Here is a 21,547-nt window from a genome sequence, read left to right as displayed (position 1 = left end):
CGACTGTTGATCTGTTGTCTGACATTATCCTGACGTGAGGACCCTGAAGAACAGAACTGAATTCTTTTAGCGCGTTTCTGGCTGCCAACAGCTCTTTCATGTTGGAAGAGAGGCTTGTCTCGCTGTCCGACCAGAGGCCTTGTACAGAACGATCCCTTAGGTGAGCTCCCCAACCTTCCGCACTTGCGTCTGTTGTAATTGTATCCGACACCTGGAAGGTCCAAGGAACCCCCAAAGATAGGTTGACCGGAGATGTCCACCAGTCCAGGGAGTTGATCACAACATCTGGAAGAGATATTTTCCCATTCAGGCGACCTTTGAGCCGCCTGTCCGCTGCCAGAATCTCCTGTTGAAGACACCTGGAATGGTGCTGGGCCCACTGAACCGCCGGAATGCAAGACGTCATTGTACCCAACAGAGACATTGCACTCCTCAGGGTGATGGTCGGATTGCTGACAATCTGAGATGTTAGGGATCTGATCTTCAGTTTCTTTTCCTCTGGCAGAAGACAGGTTTGGTTTTCCGAGTCCAGAATGAGACCCAGGAAAGACTGAACCCTCTTTGGTTCCAGCCTTGACTTCTCCAGATTTAACAGCCAACCTAGGCGTCTTAGACTGGCCATGACGTCCGCCAGGGCTAGAGCACAGAGTTGACTTGATCTGCCCACTACTAAGAAGTCGTCCAGATAAGGGATGACTAAAATATCTCTTTCCCTCAAGTGCGCTGTGACCTCCAGAATGATTTTTGTGAAGACTCTCGGCGCCATGGAAATGCCAAAGGGAAGAGCTGCGAACTGAAAATGCCTTACGTGCCTGCCGAATTGTACAGCTACTCTTAGAAACTGTTGATGATCTGGCAAAATCGGGACGTGGTAGTAGGCGTCCTTCAGATCGAGGACGCACATAAAACAGTCCGGAAATAACATCTTTATGGCTGATTTTATTGTTTCCATCTTGAAAGGCCTGTAGATTAAATGGTCGTTCAGTCTCTTTAAGTTCGCAATGGTCCTGAAGGAGCCGTCCGGCTTCTTTATTAGGAAGAGGGTCGAATAGAATCCTCTTCCTTGCTCGGGTGCAGGTGTTTCCACCAGAACTCCTTTCCTGAGCAGAGAGAGAACTTCCTGCTGTAAGGCTATCTGTTCCACTAAACCTCTGGGGGCTGATATTTTGACAGTGTTCTTGGGCCTGCTCTTGAACTCTAGTGTGAGCCCCCTCCTGATTATCCCTAAGATCCAAGAATTGGATGAAATTTTCTTCCAGGCAGGCAGGAAGTGGGACAATCTTCCTCCCACCTGGGGGGAACTGTCACTTAGGGGCTTTTTTATTCTCGGAGGAGGGACCCCCAAACATGAAGCCTCTGCTATACGGCTTTCGGTCTTTCCAGCTACCTTGGTCTCTGGGAGCTTTACTGCGGCTGTATTTTCTCTTCCGAAAGGAACTGTTAAATCGGGAACCAGACACCGTGGGAAATCCATGTTTTTTGTCTGCGGCTTTATCTAGGATGTCATCTAGACCTTTGCCGAACAAGAAGTCCCCCTCACAAGGGATTGAGCACAGTTTAGACTTTGACTGCACATCTCCTGGCCAGCTCTTGAGCCATAGCGCCCTACGGGCTGCATTAGAGAGGTTTGCAGACCGGGCAGCCAGCCTAACTGAATCTGCCGATGCATCTGCCAGGAATGCAGCCGCTCCCTGCACAAGAGGAAGGTCTGATAGAATTTTCTCCCTGGACACATTCCCCCTGATCTGGTCTTCCAATTGTTGAAGCCAGATCATCATAGATCTAGCAGTGCAGGTCGCTGCTACTGCCGGTTTAAGGGCCCCTGCTGACGACTCCCAGGTTTGCTTAAGGAAGGACTCCGCTTTTTTATCCAGCGGGTCTTTTAAGGCTCCTAAATCTTCAAAGGGCAGAGTGGATTTTTTTGAAGATTTTGAAATGGCCACGTCAATCTTAGGGGTTTTGTCCCATTTAGCCGCATCCTCATCCTCAAAGGGATACCTCCGCTTGGAGGATGACGGCAGCTGACCCTTCCTCTCCGGTTTCTTCCATTCCCTTTCTATCAGAGATTTAATCCTGTCATTGACCGGGAATGAGCGTCTCCTCCTTTGGTCTAAGCCCCCGAACATAACATCCTGGACTGTTCTGGGCACTTTGGTATCGGTAATACCCATAGTCCCTCTGACGGCTTTAACTAGTCTCTCAGTATTATCAACCGAAAAACAAGGTCTGCCCCCCCCATTATCATCCGAAGACTCCGATGACGATGAGGAGTGATTAGAGGAGGAAGGCAGTTATCTCGTAAAACGGGACTCCACTGATTCCTCTGATTCTGAAGAAACTAGTTTTCGCTTCTTGTTTTTGAGTGAGGTTAAGCCTCTTAAAGACTCTCTGACCTCTGTCTGGATTAGATCCTTTAATTCTAAAGAAAACCTGGGGGACTCCTCTGCAATGGTTTTCTGAATACAGTCTGAGCATAGGTTTTTGGCATAGGAGGTGGGAAGACCGATTTTGCATAAAGCACACTCCCTGTTTTTATTTTTAGCACTACACTTCTTCGCCTCCTGCCCCAAGAAATAAAAGGAGAAGAAGGAGGAAAAGAGAGAGAGAGAAGAGCACATTATTCAAGGTGAGACTTTCACGAAGATCACTCACCACACTGCCGTTCAGACTAGGGTACTGGAGGCGGTGGTTGCCGTTCACATGAGGGCTCCCATCTGGCGGAGGTGGACTGACGAAGTCTTTTCTGACCAGTCTTGCCGGAACTCGTACGCCCCTCACTGCTATGACTTTGTCGATGGGAAGATTCCCGTTCCATTTGTTTGAGCTGCTTGCGCTGCTTTGATGGCTGTGGCTGCTGCTGTACTTCCTGTGGCGGTGACAGCTGCTGCCCAGGTGACTGCGGTTCCTCATTCATCATGGCGGGGATGCAGACACCGCCATCCTGATTGCTCCCCCTCCTTAAAAGCAGTAGGGCTCCACCTCCTTTAGGCTCCTCCCCTTCCGGCAGCGTGCTCATCTCTCTTTTTCCTTTTTTTTTTTTTAATTTTAGCCAGCTGGCGCGCTACCCGCAGATCCACCTGCCTCTGCGCGTGCGCAGCCCAGCGGCACCCGGCGCGCTTGCAGCGGGATGACATCTTCCCACCCGCGCATGCGCAGACCCGGTTTCCGGCGCACTCCGTGATAGGGCGCGTCAGCACCCCGCGCGTGCGCAGCCCGGACTTCCGGCGCGCTCCGTCACAGGGTGCGACGCGACCCCCACGTGCGCAGCCCGGAAGACCTGCCGGCCGGCGCGCTCAGTTCATCTTTGCGAGGCGCAGACCCGGCCGCAGGCCCCGGCGCACGCGGGGAGGCATCCGAAGGAAAACAGCACCTCCTCCCCACACGCAGACCCGGGCAGCAGCCAGACGGGCTGGGAACAGGGACCATCTGCTGCTTCCACGGCCTCCAGGCCGCACCGTCCATAATCCAGGTACGTGAGGTACCACCTGGTGAGGCTCCCATCAGGGACAGGAACCAAAAACTGATGCGGAGGAGAGGTACCGCCTTTTTATTCAGTAGGTTCCTGTCCTTGGTGGGCGGATACCCTCTCTCAGGTGGTGCTGTCATGGGAGAAGGGGAAAATTGCTTCTCTTGACACTCCCAAATCTCTAGCTACAGCAATCACTGAATCCCCCTTCTCGAGCAGAGTCAAGGCACGGGATTTCTCTTCCATTTTAAGCTTCTTTCGACCCATTGTGGGAGATAATATAAAACTGAGGGAGATAATAAAAGACTGCCTAATAGCAAAACTCGCTGAGCTGCACATAACAACCAATGAGAGTGCAGCTTTCGCTTGACCAGAGAAGTGAAAACTGAGCATTGATTGGTTGATATTTGCAACAAAGCCAGCTTTAATATTAGACAGTTTTTTATTATCTCCCCCATTGTGTACACTTTTAAAAAGTGAAATTATGATGTGGATTTTATATGTAAAGTTTTTTTTTGCTGCGCAAGTGTAAAGATTTTTTTTGCCGGCACTGTAAGTTTAAAGAGATTGAGCAAATATTACGGAACTTTAATCTTCCTCAGAAGCTTCCTCCAGGCCAAGCTCAAGTATGGCACAAAGTCTGTTGCTTGCCTAGGTGTGAATTGTAACTTTGTGGCAAACACAGAGTCCTTAATGTCGAAGAAATACATGACGTAACAGCAAAGCTGATGGTCCCGGACGCTGATCTTGGGAGTAATTGCGGCCGGAAAGGGTCAATATGCCTATCTAGCTAACTATAAGCCCAGTCTCAATTTCGAGTATTTTGGTGCCAAAATGTGGCGAGTTGCATGCACGGTTACCCACTGCGGTGGCGCAGTGGCCTTTCATTATCTTACCGTCCCGGGTCTGCTCCAGACAAACGACCGATGCATGAGGACAGGCGAGCAGTTCTGTTGATGACTGTGATTTTACTCCTCAGCGGCGTTCAGTGATGCTCGCAGTAGTTCCCAGCCTTTCCCATCTTTCAGCGGTGTTCCTGAAAGTAATCTCCTATCTGGTAAAGATCTGGTCACGGGCACGATCAGCGCCACACCACCGTGGCTCTGGTCCCGGTGGGTTGCTTCTAAGCGTGGATGTTACTGGATTTCTCTCCAGTACATCCTCTCGCTGTTCTCAGTAACTCCAAATTGCCTCCAAGATGGCCGCCCCTCTCCTTCCTGTGACGCACATCCAACTGTCAACTGTTTATGACCCTGCAGTCTGTTGCTGGGCATACTTACCCTTTCAATTGTGCTTAGGAAACAGAGGCCTCTTGTGGCTGATTTACGGCATTTCAGTGCATGTAAAGCAATACCACGTCATTGCTGACAGCAAGCAGTTGATTAAACTTATATACAACAGGTACAATGTTTAACCTTATACGGACATAGATATGCACATCTATACCACGCTGGTAAGCAGGGTGCTACACCATATGTACAAGGGGCTACCATCCGCCTCTTTAACCAGGTATATATCTCTGGTCACCAGCTCACAACACAATAAGTGTGATTGCATTCTTTTTTGCTTTTTTGTCTAAAAAGCTTTAATATATACTTGTAACAGTAATCATATTTAAAGGGGTTGTCAAGAACAGACAGATTGATGACCTATTTTAAAAAAAATGACCAAAGCTCTACATTCTTGTTTAAAGGGGTTTTGCAGGATTGACTACTCGATGACCTATCCACAAGATAGATCATCAATATCAACTTGGTGGGGGTCCCACACCAGGTACCCCCACCCATCAGCTGTTAATAGCTTGGACCTGAAAACCGCAGCTCTGCACATCATATAGTGTTCACTCTCAGGTCTGTTCCCATTTGCTTCCTTCAATAGGAGATGATCTGTGTTTCCAGAAAGCTGCCAACACTCCCCTATCACACACACTCTCTGACTATCAACGGGTAAATTGTTGCATTTTCATTTTAGTAAGATAGCTCCAACAACGGAGTTACATGACCAAATCGAAAATCAAATATACATCCATTCAGTAGTTCATTCATTCCTTGGCCCCCTGACCCATAAAGTCAACCACCCCATTCAGATATCCAACCATTCATTCAAAAGGACACTTAAAGATGTTGTAGCCCATCAAAAACATTTTGAAAATATGCTCAGTTACTGGTAAAAAAACAAACAAACCAAGCTTTACTTACTCTCCCCAGGTCCAGCGTTGTGTCTTCGCTGCTGCCCTGGTCTCTGTTGCTTGGCGGCAGTGGTTATGTAACACAATGTTGCAGCCAATCACAGAGCTTAGTGGCAGAAGTTATCTGAATAAGGAAAGATACTTTAAAGGATTTAGTCATATTTGTGGATCTCAGTAGATCCCTTAACTTATAAGAACCCAATTGAACTTGAAAGGAGACAACATGCATATTAAATTTCAGAGTTAGAGAAACTGAAAAAAGGCATAATTTAGTAACTCATATAGGAGTTCTATAGTATTAAAGATCGAGAAGACAAATGAGTCCATAAATTATTGACAAATGTATTTGAGGTTCTTACCTGCCCAGAACCTAACAAATCAGATGATCCAGTAGATGATGCAGATGAGAGGTAAACCAAAAAGGAGTAGAGTCTGAGTCAAACAGAGGCCTGGCCAACACTCATGCTTGGGCCATAGCTTTCTAAGGTAAAAGCCTGGATCGGCAGGGAGCAGTGCATCATAAATGAAGGTTGAGAAGTGCTTAAGTGACACCCAAAAGGGGTTACATGCAAGACTGGGGCAGCATTGCTCCTTTCGATATCTAGCCACCAATTCACATACATCAGGTGTACAGCTAAGTAGTGGTATCACATATTAGTCGCGGCAAGAACACCAGATTCTGATGTGATATGTTCCCTTTAATAATATGGTCACTCGATTCATGCTGCTCAAACCATGGACAGCATGAATCAGAGCATGGCTACACGATTATTGCCAGGTATGTTTTCCCTGAAACGCTCCGGAGGTTTTTCCTCCAGGTGACTGAAAGGTCTCCCACAAGTACACACAAAGAAGAGACCTGTCAATCAACTAGTGCGGTGCAGGGAAAAGCTGGACAAGGAGCAGTGCCGGACTAGTCACATCTATGGTCCCCGGCTGGATCCTCAAACTAGATTTTCGCTAAAGAATTTCAGAAAAAATATATACCTGGCTACAATCGTGCAGCCAAGCTCTGATTCATGCTGCCCAAACCACAGGCTGCATGTATCAGCTGACAGGTTCCCTTTCATTGGCATACATTACCACAACTGGCAGAATAGTTAGGTCATCCCAAGTACATAGGAAAGTACGTTTTATAGACATGCCAAGTAAGTGCCAGCAATAATCAAGAGGAATAGCAGCTGGAGAGCATGACTGCTGATGGAGAGCGCACCTGTCAGCAGGATTATGCTCAGTAAACTACATACACTGTCAGGTGGGCGACATTACACTGATTAACATGATACCTTGGTTGATGAAATCAGTCCTGTGGTTCTTGTGTAATCTTTACTTTCAGTTTGGAGATAATGATATGCCCGTGCTTCGGGGCGGCCTGTGGGGGGCGCTCTATCTGGTGCTCCGCTTACATATTCATCTGTATGCTCTTATGACAGCTCACTGATCGTTCACTGACTTGCCTCTTATTTTACCTGGCCCCGCACTACTAGATGCATTATGTAAAATAAGTGGCAGGTCAGTGAACGATCAGTGAGCTGTCATAAGAGCATACAGATGAATATGTAGCAGAGCACCAGATAGAGCCCCCCCAACAGGCCGCCCCGAAGCACGAGCATATCATTATCTCCAAACTGAAAGTAAAGATTACACAAGAACCACAGGATGGATTTCATCAACCAAGGTATCATGTTAATCAGTGTAATGTCGCCCACCTGACAGTGTATGTAGTTTACTGAGCACAATCCTGCTGACAGGTGCGCTTTAAATGAAATGTTTCAGATGGAATCTGTGTGCTCCATAGGAGGAAACTAGCAGGGCTGTGGAGTCGGTAAGCCAAACATTCGACTCCGACTCCTTCATACATGGCTCATGTTTAAGTGATAAATTTACTGTAGCACAGATTCATCTCAGCTAAAAGTCTAGACCCTTAGATCAGGAATAGGACAGACATTTATAGGACATATCATAACTTTCCCAAATTGTTATGGAAACATTTCCAGCACATCCTGCATTGAACTACTGTACCCAATTTATTATATATTTTAGGAGTCTGTCCATTTTATACCAACTGACTCAGACTCCACAGCCCTGGAAGCTAGGCACCCACATTCTCGGGAATGGTTGGACTCAACAATTAGTCTTTTCTGCCACATATAGATATGTCATGTTAAGTAGCCCTATCTTTCTCATCAACACAAACAAACATCATCCCAGCACCCAATATAGGTCAATGTGCTAGTGGCATCCTCCATACGATAAATCAAGCAGACCACTGTGATTTCTGTACTTAGTGGAAGTTACTCGTATGGACATGGACCACGATACTCACATATGGACTAAGGTAATGTTATAGTAACACAGGGAAGGACATATGGATGTGTGCTGCTAGGAAAACAAAGGCATGATCCCTCCTGGTTGTGCCTAGAAGCCGATTTACTCATAGGTGGGGTAACCGTGAAATATTAATTCCTGATCAATACATAATACAGCCAGTCTTCATAATCAGGACCTGGTGGCCCAACAATTCTAATCTTCACGGTTCGGAAGCTGGGAAGCCCTTGTCATCACCACGTTTCCTGTGGGTGAGCCAAATCCTGCAGAGCAAGAGCACCTAACAGATCCTATAGAGTGGACAGTGGTGGTTCTCATTAGAAAACCTCTTTATGTATGATTTTACTTAACCCTTTAACAGAATGCAGTTTTCTTTACAGTATCACTAGACCTCAGGCACAAGTTCCTGCTCATCTGACAATAGGCATATTGGTAAAGAGACCTACCTTGTTGAGCTTCCCAAGTGCAGAGATGAGATCGGCCCACTCACTAGAGTACTCAAAGTTCTTCAGCGCCTTGTCCACGGCCGCCACATAGTTTCTGTACTTGGAGTCACTCAGTAACTCCACTTCTTCAGTGTTCATTCTCCCTCCACGTCCCTCTAGAGACCAGCTCTATCCTCAGCAGAAACCATCACCTGGAAAGGACAGAAATCAAAGCTGGAACATCAAGTCTTGCTGCATGGGAGAGGTCCTGGTGACGACCTCACAGATCACAGCTAGCAATGTTCTTCTATTTGGTAAGGGGCTGACATTGTAAAAGGGAGGCATGAAGGCATTGGACTTCTTTGAAGGAAATGTTTTCCCTAATTATATGTATGTATTTGAGGCAAAAAAAAAAAAAATCATTTTTGTTATTGAATCTCTACGAATGTTTCACTTTTTTGCTCCTCAGCTGAGAGGAGCTTGGAAAACGACAGATAAAAGAGTTACAAACTTTCATGTCCGACTGTGAGAACGAGCTCACTGACAGATTGACAGATATCTCAGTCTGCAGCCAGAAATAGGATATAGAAGGCAAATGGTGGCCAAAATTGACCAGTTTTTGCATTCATTTCATTTCCGTTGCTCCCCTAAGTATGTTTTTTTTTTTTTTTAATTCCACCATAGGATTCCAAAGATATGGACCTTTTTACTTAGTGCTAACTTCTATTTATGGCCATTACCAATGAGACGTGGCTCAGTGACCACCGCCCCCTTGTAAAGAGCATGAAAATCAGTATCAAATAAAAAGGTCCATATCTCTAAAACCATATGGTGGATTCAAAAAAATAAATAGAAAAAAAAGTCTTAGTTACTTACCGGTAACGGGATTTTTCGGAGCCCATGACAACACCACGAGAGAGGATCCGCCCATCAAGGACAGGAAACCTACAGGTTAAAAAGGGCGGCCCTCTCTCCCGCCTCAGTTTAAGTTAACAGAGCATGAGAGGACCGCCAAGGTTAATTACAACAAAATAAAATACAACATTCAATTTAAGCCAACGACTTTAACTAACTTCCCCCGTGGGTGTAAAAGGAAGGAAACAACCTTATGGGGGTGTAAAACACAAGTGTAGGGAGGGAATATAAGGGTGCGGTCATGAGCTAAGAAAAATCCCGTTACCGGTAAGTAACTAAGGCTTTATTCGTACTCCCATGACAGCACCACAAGAGAATTACAGAGACGAAGGAGATTAGGGAGGGACCACAGCTTGAAGCACCCTTCTCCCAAAGGTGAGATCAGAGGAGTCACCCAAATCTAACCTATAATGCCTATAGAAGGTGGAGGGAGAAGACCAGGTGGCAGCCTTACATATGTCTTCGATGGAAACCCCCGTCTTCTCTGCCCAGGAGGTTGCTACTGCTCTGCTGGAGTGTACCCTCAACCCTTCCGGTACTTCCTTATCCCCCGAAGAGTAGGCGATGGTGATGGCCTCTCTAATCCACCTCGCAATCGTAGATTTTGAAGCTTTACAACCCTTCCTAGCCCCCTGATGGCATATGAATAGGGAACCATCTTTCCTAAAACTGTGTGAAACCTCCAGATATTTAAGCACGCACCTCCTAACATCTAATGTATGTAGTTTCTCCTCTTTCTGATTTTTAGAGGGGAAACAAAAAGTTAGAAGATTTACCTCTTGAGTTCTATGAAACCATGAGATTACTTTTGGAAGAAAAGCCAGGTCAGGTTTTAGTACAATTCTATCATCCATAATTTGAGTAAATGATGGGGATATAGAAAAAGCCTGTATGTCACTTACTCTTCTGGTCGAAGTCAGGGCAACTAACAGGGCTGTTTTAAGAAGAAGAATTTTATGAGTGGCTGAATCTAGAGGTACGAAGGGGGGGGGGGGGGTAGTCAAGGCATTTAAGACCAGGTTTAACTCCCAGGGAGAGGGTTTGGATTTAATAAGAGGTCTACACCTGAAAGATACTTTTATAAACCGTCCTACCAAATAATTAGCTGCTATATCAAAAGAAAATAAGGCTCCTAAGGCCGAAACTTGTACCTAAAACGTACTAGTGGTTAGGCCCTGTTCTAAACCCCGCTGTAGAAATTCTAGTATCTTCCCAATAGGGATCCCATCCTCTAGTCTGTACTCTGCAAAGGACAGGAACTTTCTCCAAGTTCTAGCATAGATGCGGGTGGTAACGGGCTTTCTGCTACATAGGAGAGTGTTTACTAAATTCGTGGAAAAACCTTTGCTGGTTAACAGTGCCCTTTCAAATTCCATGCAGATAAATGGAGATTTGAGGCTGGAGGATGGGAAACCGGACCCTGAGTAAGAAGGTCCGGAATCTCCGGAAGGACCCAGGGGTCTGATATCGACATTCTGCGGAGACAAGAGAACCATGGCCTCTTGGGCCAAAAGGGGCATATGAGGATCATTCTGGCCTTGTCCGCCCTGATCTTCCTTAGGACTGAAGAAAGCAGGACCATAGGAGGGAATGCATATGCCAAAGGAAACTCCCAGGGAATCATGAAGGCGTCCACTGCCAGGGGCTTTTCTCTGGGGTTTAGAGAACAAAATGTTGCCACCTTCCGATTGGATTTTGTCGCGAACAAGTCCACTGCTGGAAGACCCCACATTGCCACAATCTTGGAGAATATTTGAGGGTTCAAGGACCAGTCTCCTTCTTTTAGGGAATTGCGGCTGAGAAAATCTGCTCTGATGTTTTCTTTTCCTCTTAGATGAACAGCAGAAAGGGAGAGAAAATGATCTTCTGCTTTCTGAAGAAGTCTGTCTGCTACTCTCATTAAGTCTTTTGAACGGGTCCCCCTTTGATGATTTATATACGCTACTGAGACTTGTCAGAGAGTATACGGACATCCTGGTCCTGTAAATATACAAGGAACCCATTGAGCGCATAATCAACCGCTAAAAGTTCCTTAACATTCGAGGAAAACTGTACCTCATTCTCTGACCAGGTTCCCTGAATTAAGTTAAGTTATCTTCAAAATGAGCTCCCCAACCTGTAGCACTTGCATCTGTAGTCAAGACTGCAGTAGGTTTACATTCCCAAGGGACTCCCCTAGAAAGATTAGTGTGTACCAACCACCAACGAAGGGATTGTAAGGAGCGAGGGGCCAAGGTAAACTCCCGGTCTAGACGTCCATCTAGGATTGAGTCATTATATAACACATCCCATTGAAGAGCCCTTGAGTGAAATTGGGACCAACGCACTGCTGTAAAACTTGAGGTCAGGGACCCTAATAATGACATGGCTTTACGGAGTGACATAGAGGGTCTATCCATACAATCTTTCACTAGTCCCTGGATTTTTGCAATCTTCTCATCTGATAGATGGCATAACTGTCTTTCTGAATCTAAAATGACCCCCAGGAACTGTTGGGCTTTCTGTGGGGTCAACCTAGATTTTTCCAGATTTAGAAACCAACCTAGGCCTTCTAGGACAGAAATTGTTACCTGAAGGTGGGCCTCGCATTGTACAATGGAGTTCCCCACTATCAGGAAATCATCGAGGTAAGGGATTATTAAGATCTCTTTTTCTCTTATATGGGCCATAACTTCAACCACTAGTTTGGTAAAAACCCTCGGGGCTATAGCCAACCCAAAGGGAAGGGCGGTATACCGGAAGTGTTTAACCATCCCTCTTATTTCAATGGCCACCCTCAAATACTTTTGATAATCCTTATGAATGGGGACATGGTAATATGCGTCTTTAAGATCCAGGACTACCATATAACAGTGGGGAAAAAGTAATTTTATTATTGTTTTTAATGATTCCATTTTAAAGGTGTCTATTTTAAAGAAAGCTATTTAAGGATTTTAAATTTATGATAGTCCTGAAACACCCATCTGGTTTGGGGACCAGGAAGAGCATGGAGTAGAATCCGTGACCCTCTTCTGCTTCCGGAACCTCAATCAGGACGTTTTTCTTTATTAGGTCTTGAATTTCCGATATGAGGGCAGTCTGCCGCTCTGGGGAGGAACTAGAGGGAATAATCACGAATCTTCTGTAAGGAAGGGTTTGAAATTGAAATTTAAGACCAAATCTAATCAGGCTCAAAATCCAATTGCTATGTGTTATACGTTCCCAAGCCGGAAAAAACAACGACAATCTCCCTCCCACCTGGGAAGATTGTGGTTCCCCTGGCTTCTGCTCATCTCTGGAGGAAGAACCAAAGAGTAGGCCTCTACCTTTGCGACCTCTTTCCTCGAATTTCTCCTGTTCTCTAAAAAATCTTCGTCGGACAAACTTCTTTTTCCGAAATGATTTCTTAAAAGAGGGTAGAGATACAGATGTTAACCCCCTCTTAGGATCTCCAGCTTTCTCCAACAGATCATCCATGGTTTGGCCGAAAAGATATTCCCCCTCACAAGGAATTGTACAAAGTCTAGATTTCGTTTGTACATCTCCAGGCCAGCACTTAAGCCATAGGGCTCGCCGAGCAGCATTTGAAATAGCTGACGATTTCGTTGCTAGTCTAACTGAGTCCGCAGATGCGTCAGCAAGAAAGGCCGCTGCACCCTGGACCAGGGGAAGGGAAGAAATAATCTCCTTCCTGGAGACACCCTCCTTCAGTTGGTTGTCTAGCTGTTCCAGCCAAATCATCAGGGCTCTGGATGTGCAGGTGACAGCCACTGCTGGTTTCAGGGCTCCTGTAGCTGTCTCCCATGCACCTTTCAAAAAGGTATCTGCTCGTCTGTCCAGGGGGTCTCTTAAAGCTCCCATGTCGTCGAAGGGGAGGAAAGCTTTTTTTGATGCCTTAGCAATGGCAACATCTAGCCTTGGTGCCTTTGACCAAGAGGAACATGCGGCATCATCAAACGGATACCTCCTTTTGAAGGAGGGAGGGATGCTGCCCTTCCTGTCTGGCTTTTGCCACTCTCTATCAATGAGATCCTCAATTTTTGTATTCATGGGGAAGCATCTTTTCTTTTTTTGACCTAATCCTCCAAACATTACATCCTCTAAAGATTTCTCTGGTCTCGTGTCCACAATGCCCATGGTAGAACGGACAGCTTTCACCAAGGCATCCACCTCATTTAGAGGGAAATACTGTCTATCAGATTTGCTATCAGAGGAAGAGAGGGAAGAGGAAGAAATGTCTGAGATATCGGAGTCTGAGCCTGGCTGAGGGTCCCAAGGAGAATGCCTAGACTCAGAATTCCCTCGCAAAGCCTTGCCTATTTCTTCTTTAATTAGAGTTTTTAGACCCAAGGAAAACCCTGGGGTTTCTTCCGTCATCACCTTGTCAATACAAGGCTGGCATAATTTCTTAATATATGCATCAGGGAGCGGGCTGCTGCATAGGGCACATTCTTTATGTTTTGATTTAAATGGACATTTCTTGCTCTGAAAAATTTATAGACAGAGAAGTAGAAGAAAACAAAATTAGTAGAACTTTCACGAAGATTCCACTTACCCCCTGGAATATGTGGTACCGTAGAAGCTGAGGAATCCTTCTTAACCGGCGGAGGATCACGCCGAACGACAGGACCTTCCTTTCTGCTTTTTGCGGTGAATTTCCTGGTTGAACGATTGGACCCGGACCGGGAATGACGTTGCACCGCCTGTTGTGAGGGCTCCCCAGAGGGCTGCTCCTGCAGCAGTTGTTCTTGCTGAGGTGATAGCTCCTGAGTATCTCCCATGTTGCCAAGGAAAAAACAAGGGGCTGGGAAGCACCTCTGTATGCAGCCAGGCCTTTTAATATACTGGCCATACAGGTACTTGTGTGGAAAGGACCTCCCCCTCCCCCAGTGGGCAGAACACTGCCTTCCAGCAGCACTGGCGGGACGCCCTATCTCCTCGTTTGGCAGAGCTCCGGCGTCCCCACTTTGCTCGCATGCGGTCCTGCACTTCCTGGCCACACGCGAGCTGCGCCCCCTTCCGGTGGAGGCCGGCGCCCGGAAACACGTCATAGGGCCGCCGTCACAGGGCCAGGCCTGACACGTTCTCCGCCGGCGTGGCCCAGATCTCGTGTAGTGTAGCGGGTGTGTGGGGGGGGGGGGGTTGCCCGCATGCAGTCCCACACATAGCGGACTATCCAGCTCCACCGAGCAGATGTCACGCTGACTGCAACGCACACGGAGGTGCCCCAATGAGCCCTGCCGTGGCGTCTCCAGAAGAACAGGACCAACTAGGGCAGGAACATCACCGCTCCAGGCACCCTGTCTATCCATCTGGGCAAGAGACCAATCTTCATCCTGCAGGTACCTGATAGGTTTCCTGTCCTTGATGGGAGACCTAAACTGAGGCGGGAGAGAGGTGCCACCCTTTTTAACCTGTAGGTTTCCTGTCCTTGATGGGCAGATCCTCTCTCTCTCGTGGTGCTGTCATGGGAGTACGAATAAACTGATTATTCAGGGGAGAAGCAGGAATAAAATAAAGCAAAAACTGGCCCCTTTTTACCTAGTGACCAGTCCTTTAAAGGGGTTGTCCATTACTAGGACAAACCCTTCTTGATCTAAATGTCTGGCCCCGATAAAATAATAAAGCTTATACTCACTTCTGTTGCAGCTGTGTCAGCACTCGCGGTCCCGGGGCTGCCGTGCTGTTGTTGTGACCCTGGAGCCCAATCAGCGCTGGCGTCACTGTCACCGCCTTCAGGCAAATCGTACATGAAGAGGACGTCCGGGCTGCAGCTGATCTCTGACTTCTTCATGCTCAATTCGACAGGAGGCGGGGACAGTGACACCAGTGCTGATTGGACACCGGGGTCACATGTCCTAACAACAGCACGGGAGCCCTGGGACCACGAGTGCCGACACCTGGGAACGTCACCAGCACGGGAGGGGTGTATAAACTTTTTTATTTTATCGTGGCCAAGCGTGGGGGATGAGAAGGAGTTGTCCATGTAGTGGACAACTTCTTTAAGCTTGCTAAAGTGTATCTATCACCAAATTGCACAATATAAACTGCATAAATTATTAAACAGATTTCTTATACCCGATAAGGATGTTGTATTTACTTCAAAAATCCATATTAGCAGTATAATTCTTTATGAGAGTTTAAACCCCCTCTAGCCTGATTGCCAGCTCCTCAGTGACCAACCTTCCTTCTCCTGCTGAGATCTCACCCTGCTCAGTACAAGATGCAGCTGTCAGTCTGGGCAGAGACTGACTACACCAGAACTCATGAGCTCTCTTGCTTTTTTTATCCTGGACTCATGAAATGCTCATCTTAATATCAGGAATATATAACCATACTAATAAGGCTTTTCAGGGCAAGTAAGCCAATCACATCGGGTCTGACAAATCCATTTAATAAGGTATAGAATATGTGTATTGTGAAATCTGATGACAAATCTTCTGCAAAATTGATGGAATATTCTTAGCACAGACCATTCATATTAGATAGGTGGGGAACAACTCTCTGGACCCCTATCAATCAGATATTGGAAAGTTGAGAAACCCATATGGCTATTATTATGGCTACCATAGAGGTCATCAAAAATGTTGTTTCTGACGCATCTCTTACCCATGTACTGCAAAGATAGATACAATTGCCCTTCAGCGGTCTGAAAATCTGGATAACCAAGTTCTAAAAATGTCACACACACATAGGTGGACATGGCTTATTTTAGCCTTTCATGTAATACCACAGAACAGACACCTCAGACCTGTCAAAGTTAAATTAAAGCTCCACTTTTGGTGTCATTGTGTATTTTCCAGAGCAGGTAATTACTGCAGGAATAATTTGCATTATTCCTTAGAGAATCTTTGAACACAATCTGGTTATTCAGGTTAATGTCCCCTGCATATCATAAAATCTAAGTCAAGGCTGGTCTAGATAAAACCAAGTGACGGCAGGAGCTGTAACATGATCATCACGATGATCGCTAGTAGAAAGAGTCCAAACTGCATGCAAAGGTGGAAATTCTGATGTATTGATAATAGTCAAACTATGACTGAAGTGACATAAAAATCCATGCAGTCTGTGCCCTAATCTGTCAACTAATAGTCCAGATAATAATGATAATAATAATACGGCAGAAAACAGAAAATGTCTGGATCTCGAAAACAAGAGTAAGCAGCGCAAACTAATAGCAACTCAAAAGGCGCAGTATGGTAGCACTATTTTCTGTAGGTGTGTAATAGAACAGAATATTATACCCCGCTGATTTTTTGCAGCGTTTTTTTTTTTTTACATTACACACACCGCCCCCGCGTGTGCACCGCGCGGCCACACACCGCCCCCGCGTGTTTTGCACTTGGCCTACGTACTGTACCAGAGTACATACTATATGGACTATATTTCATGAAGTGATAAGTCTGAAGCCATTTTCTTAGATCACTATGTTTTCCCGTTCCTCCATTGGTCCTCCTGGAAATGTATGAATAAGTAGATACCTGGGTGTTACCAGCTGCATGTGTCTGTACACAGTGACATTGGCAATCAGATCTGACAGTATCAGAAAGTAGGACATATATCTGACAACGGGAATAGTAACACCTAATTGTCAGATTATTCCTAAATTATCAAGAGGAACAACAAAATGCAGAATTCCCAGAACACGAGCTGTAAGATTGTAATGGGGCCATGGTATAGATAATGAACGACAAGGAGAAAGTTGAGCCCCGCACCAGTGTACAAACACAGGACATACCCTCCACCAGTGACAGGGGGCAATGCCCGGTACATGATCACACAGGTGCCCCCTCACCAGAGTGTACAGACAGAGGACATACCCTCCACCAGTGACAGGGGGCAATGCCCGGTACATGATCACACAGACAGGTGCCCCCTCACCAGAGTGTACAGACAGAGGACATTCCCTCCACCAGTGACAGGGGGCAATGCCCGGTACATGATCACACAGGTGCCCCCTCACCAGAGTGTACAGACAGAGGACATACCCTCCACCAGTGACAGGGGCAATGCCCGGTACATGATCACACAGGTGCCCCCTCACCAGAGTGTACAGACAGAGGACATTCCCTCCACCAGTGACAGGGGGCAATGCCCGGTACATGATCACACAGGTGCCCCCTCACCAGAGTGTACAGACAGAGGACATACCCTCCACCAGTGACAGGGGCAATGCCCGGTACATGATCACACAGGTGCCCCCTCACCAGAGTGTACAGACAGAGGACATACCCTCCACCAGTGACAGGGGGCAATGCCCGGTACATGATCACACAGGTGCCCCCTCACCAGAGTGTACAGACAGAGGACATACCCTCCACCAGTGACAGGGGGCAATGCCCGGTACATGATCACACAGGTGCCCCCTCACCAGAGTGTACAGACAGAGGACATACCCTCCACCAGTGACAGGGGGCAATGCCCGGTACATGATCACACAGGTGCCCCCTCACCAGAGTGTACAGACACAGGACATACCCTCCACCAGTGACAGGGGCAATGCCCGGTACATGATCACACAGGTGCCCCCTCACCAGAGTGTACAGACAGAGGACATTCCCTCCACCAGTGACAGGGGGCAATGCCCGGTACATGATCACACAGGTGCCCCCTCACCAGAGTGTACAGACAGAGGACATACCCTCCACCAGTGACAGGGGGCAATGCCCGGTACATGATCACACAGGTGCCCCCTCACCAGAGTGTAAGTGCTCCGCCGCGGTGAGGCATGTCGCGATACGTAGCACGTTCTGGGAGGACACACCGCGATATGACATGTCCCGGCTCAGGGCCGCCGCCCTCCCGGTGATGTGGGCACATAACACCACGCCATGGCCCCCCTGTGCCCTCTCCCCCGGCAGCAGCCGTCCCAGCATCACAAGGGTCTCACCTGAGCACGGCGAAGCCGCAGGCTGCCCGGCTGACAGCTCCCGGCATGCAACAGGAAACCTGACCAAACAGGGGAGGGGAGAGTGACGTCAGGAGGATGCGACAGGAAGTAGAGTGTTTACATGTGGTGGTCGCTGCCATCTTTGAAGCTGTATCATGCCAGTACTTGGAGTCAGTATGTAGAGGGCCTGTGTGATGTATCAGAGCTGTGTCCGTGTACGAGCCTGCGCCGTGATGTGCAGCAGACAGGTGGCGCTGTAGAGCAGCGTGGCCCCCGCATAGCGCCTCCTGCACACGCTGCATTACCCCAGCGGCATCCGACCATGAGCAGTGCGGTGCGGCTGGAGGTGCGGAGGAGCATGCTCACTGCCACCCTCATCCTGAGGTGAGTATCACCCACCAGTGGTGGCCACTGTCTGCCACCTAGCGTCAGGGGCCATTCATAGCACCGTGTTTCCATTCACAGACTGCAATCTGGGTTATAGTGGAGAATTGGCTCCAGTCATTGGGGCAGATGTACTAATCTACTATATAAACAATAATGCGCCACATGTCTCACTGAGGCCATAAATCTGCTGCATGTCTTACAGTACACCTAGCAGCGCTCCTTAAAGAGTAATGAGGGGCTAAAATCCTTAAAGGGGTTGTCCATTATTGATAGAGATGGTTAATGGAATGACAGGCCCCGGCTATGGGCCATGTCAGTAATTTGTGGCCTCTAGTGATGGGTCTATCCGACTCCTTACTGTGACTGATAGGTGTTAGGACCCCAGTGACCACTGCTGACAGTCTCTGAATGGCTCTCACTGGGTAAGATGCTGATAATCAGTAGATAGAACCCTGCCCACCTTGCAATGTAATTGGCTAACTATAGGTGGTGGGGTTTCAGCTGCAATGAGCACATATTTAATGGTGATCCATTTGGGATCCCAAAGAGCCGGCTCTTTTTGGTGATCCAGATCTCCCAGAAGAATCAGACGGCCCATCACTAGTGGCCGCCGGACTGCTGCCCTGAGAGCCGCCTCTTACCTGACAGCACCCGTGACTCCTCTTTTGTGGCCGATGGACCGGGTGGTGCGAATAGTTTCGCATTAACTCTAGTTATTGGATAACTCCTTCTTCATAGTTGCAGTGTGGTGCAGAAAATGACGTTGTTTGGCTGCAGCCTTTCAGTATTCAATCAGAACGGATACTGAAAGGCTGCAGATGATCAGCTATTGCACGTCACACAACAATGTCACATGGCATCATTGGCTGGCAATTGCAAAGGGAGCTGCCAGCGGCGGATTTTGATGATTTGACCTAATGCGAAATTGTATTCAATTATTTAAAAGCATACCCCAAAGTGAAGCAATACAAAAAGTGTCATAATGAAGGGGCAAATGGGGATAAAGGAATAATATGGGTAATTCGATTCATACCCTAATAAATCCCTGAAAATCTATCTCTTTATTTTCATGAATTTATGGGTGATTCAGCCCAACTCTGGAATTTGATCTCCTGATGAACTTTGCTTATCCTTGGGGGGAATGTATCGAGACTCTGACATCCAGGGTCATGATACACAACAAAGATCAATTCATGAATCCCATTGATTCTGGCAGTATACTATGATGTATTAGTTAGTAGGGCCTGTATAGGGACTTCTCTAGGTACAGCCTCGCTGACTAAGGGCCCCAGAATCGCTACCTATTAGGATGCCAACCTCCATTGCTAGGTATAGGTGAACACAGAAAAGGTGAACGGATGGACTCTACATGCCTGGTTCCCACCGTGAAGCATGGAGGAGGAGGTGTGATGGTGTGGGGGTGCTTTGCTGGTGACACTGTTGGGGATTTATTAAAAATTGAAGGCATACTGAACCAGCATGGCTACCACAGCATCTTGCAGCGGCATGCTATTCCATCCGGTTTGCGTTTAGTTGGACCATCATTTATTTTTCAACAGGACCATGACCCCAAACACACCTCCAGGCTGTGTAAGGGCTATTTGACCAAGAAGGAGAGTGATGGGCTGCTATGCCAGATGACCTGGCCTCCACAGTCACCAGACCTGAACCTTTTATGAACTGCTACAAACACTAAGGAAAGATAGGAAAACTGTCCCTACAATAGGACTAAGCTGATTCCCTACGATGCAGCGGGGGACCTGTTCCTTGTGAACAGACCCGCCTAAGTCCTCGGCTAGTCTGAACGCAGACCTATAGATATAAGGGAGGGGTCCCTACAAGAACTAAGGACTGGGATATAGTTGGACACCTCCTAGCAGAAATTGTAGCAGAACAAAGACAAACAAACAAACAGAAGTACTAGTGGTCAAAAGACCAAGCAAACTACAGAGCTAGGTACAAAGCACCTGGCTAGCTTAAGAGTAAAAGTAACACAGAAGTCCAGCAAGGCCAGGAGGGCGGAGCTGGATTAAATAGGCAAAAAGTCATGTGACCAACAAAATAGAAAAAACTAACAGGAGGGTTCTAACAGTACCCCTTCTTCTATGAGGATCCTCCGGATCCTCCAGGCCCAGGCCTATCAGGAAACCTGCTGTGAAACGCTCCGACAAGTCTAGGAGCAGAGACATCATCCGCCCTTACCCAGGAGTTATCCTCGGGACCGAAACCTTTCCAAGCGACGAGATACTGCAATCTCCCTCTATGCCATCTAGAATTAAGAATGCGAGAAATTTCATATTCACCGTCTTCCTCCACCGGAGGAACAGAGACAGTGGCGTCCTTATCAGAAACATCAGCTTTTTTCAATAAGGAAACATGAAACACCGGATTAATCTTCCAGGAGGTAGGAACCTCCAACCTAACAGCAGATTGGTTAACTACCTGAAGCACCTTAAACGGACCCACAAACTTCGGGCCCAATTTCTTAGAAGGAATCCTCAACCGCAGATTCCTAGAGGACAACCAAACCATGTCACCAACAGTAAACAAAACCTCTTGACGTTTCCTGTCAAAGTACCTCTTGGATTTTTTGTTAGCCTCTTGAAGGTTACGACGTACATCAGTCCAAACTCTCTCTAAATCACCGGAAAAATTCTCCTCCTCCGGCACAGCCGATACCAATTTGGAGAATGACCCAAACGACGGATGTCTCCCAGTACAACAAAAAAAAGGAGAACACCCAGCAGAAGAGGATGTATGGTTAAGAGCAAATTCAGCCAGTGGCAGAAACTCAGACCACCCCTCTTGATTGTCAGCCACAAAACAATGCAAAAACTGTTCAACATTCTGGTTCTTTCTTTCTTTCTGTCTGTCCATTAGACTCAGGATGATATCCAGATGAAAATGACAAATGAACTCCCAACCTGTCACAAAAGGCACGCCAAAAACAAACCATGAACTGAGGTCCC

General features: G+C 47.1%; 2 protein-coding genes across 9 annotated transcripts in view; one reads left to right on the top strand and one right to left on the bottom strand.

The window, feature by feature from the left end:
• The window catches only part of DOP1A (DOP1 leucine zipper like protein A), a 79,737-nt gene extending 61,454 nt beyond the window's left edge, over positions 1-18,283 (bottom strand). For 6 of the 7 annotated variants that reach the window (XM_073675623.1, XM_073675625.1, XM_073675627.1 and 3 more), the window contains exons 1-2: positions 18,192-18,283; positions 8,429-8,619 (exon numbers count right to left, since the gene is read on the bottom strand). In XM_073675623.1, coding sequence (XP_073531724.1) covers positions 8,429-8,566 — 138 coding nt within the window. In that variant the 5' untranslated portion in view covers positions 8,567-8,619; positions 18,192-18,283. Of the gene's footprint in view, positions 1-8,428; positions 8,620-9,283; positions 9,386-18,191 lie in introns of all 7 variants that reach the window. The other variant, XM_073675624.1, reaches the window with a different exon arrangement.
• UBE3D (ubiquitin protein ligase E3D) overlaps positions 18,275-21,547 on the top strand; it is a 224,313-nt gene continuing 221,040 nt past the window's right edge. The window contains exon 1 of one of the 2 annotated variants that reach the window (XM_073675631.1): positions 18,275-18,575. In XM_073675631.1, the coding sequence (XP_073531732.1) occupies positions 18,313-18,575 (263 nt within the window). In that variant the 5' untranslated portion in view covers positions 18,275-18,312. The remainder of the gene's footprint in view (positions 18,576-21,547) is intronic. The other variant, XM_073675630.1, reaches the window with a different exon arrangement.

The sequence above is a fragment of the Phyllobates terribilis genome, unplaced genomic scaffold (genome assembly GCF_046119375.1).
Source record: "Phyllobates terribilis strain yellow unplaced genomic scaffold, ASM4611937v1 Scaffold_3__8_contigs__length_932513732, whole genome shotgun sequence".
Lineage (NCBI taxonomy): Eukaryota > Metazoa > Chordata > Amphibia > Anura > Dendrobatidae > Phyllobates > Phyllobates terribilis.
Note: the sequence above shows the minus strand (reverse complement) of the source record. Positions and strands in the feature narration are given on the sequence as shown.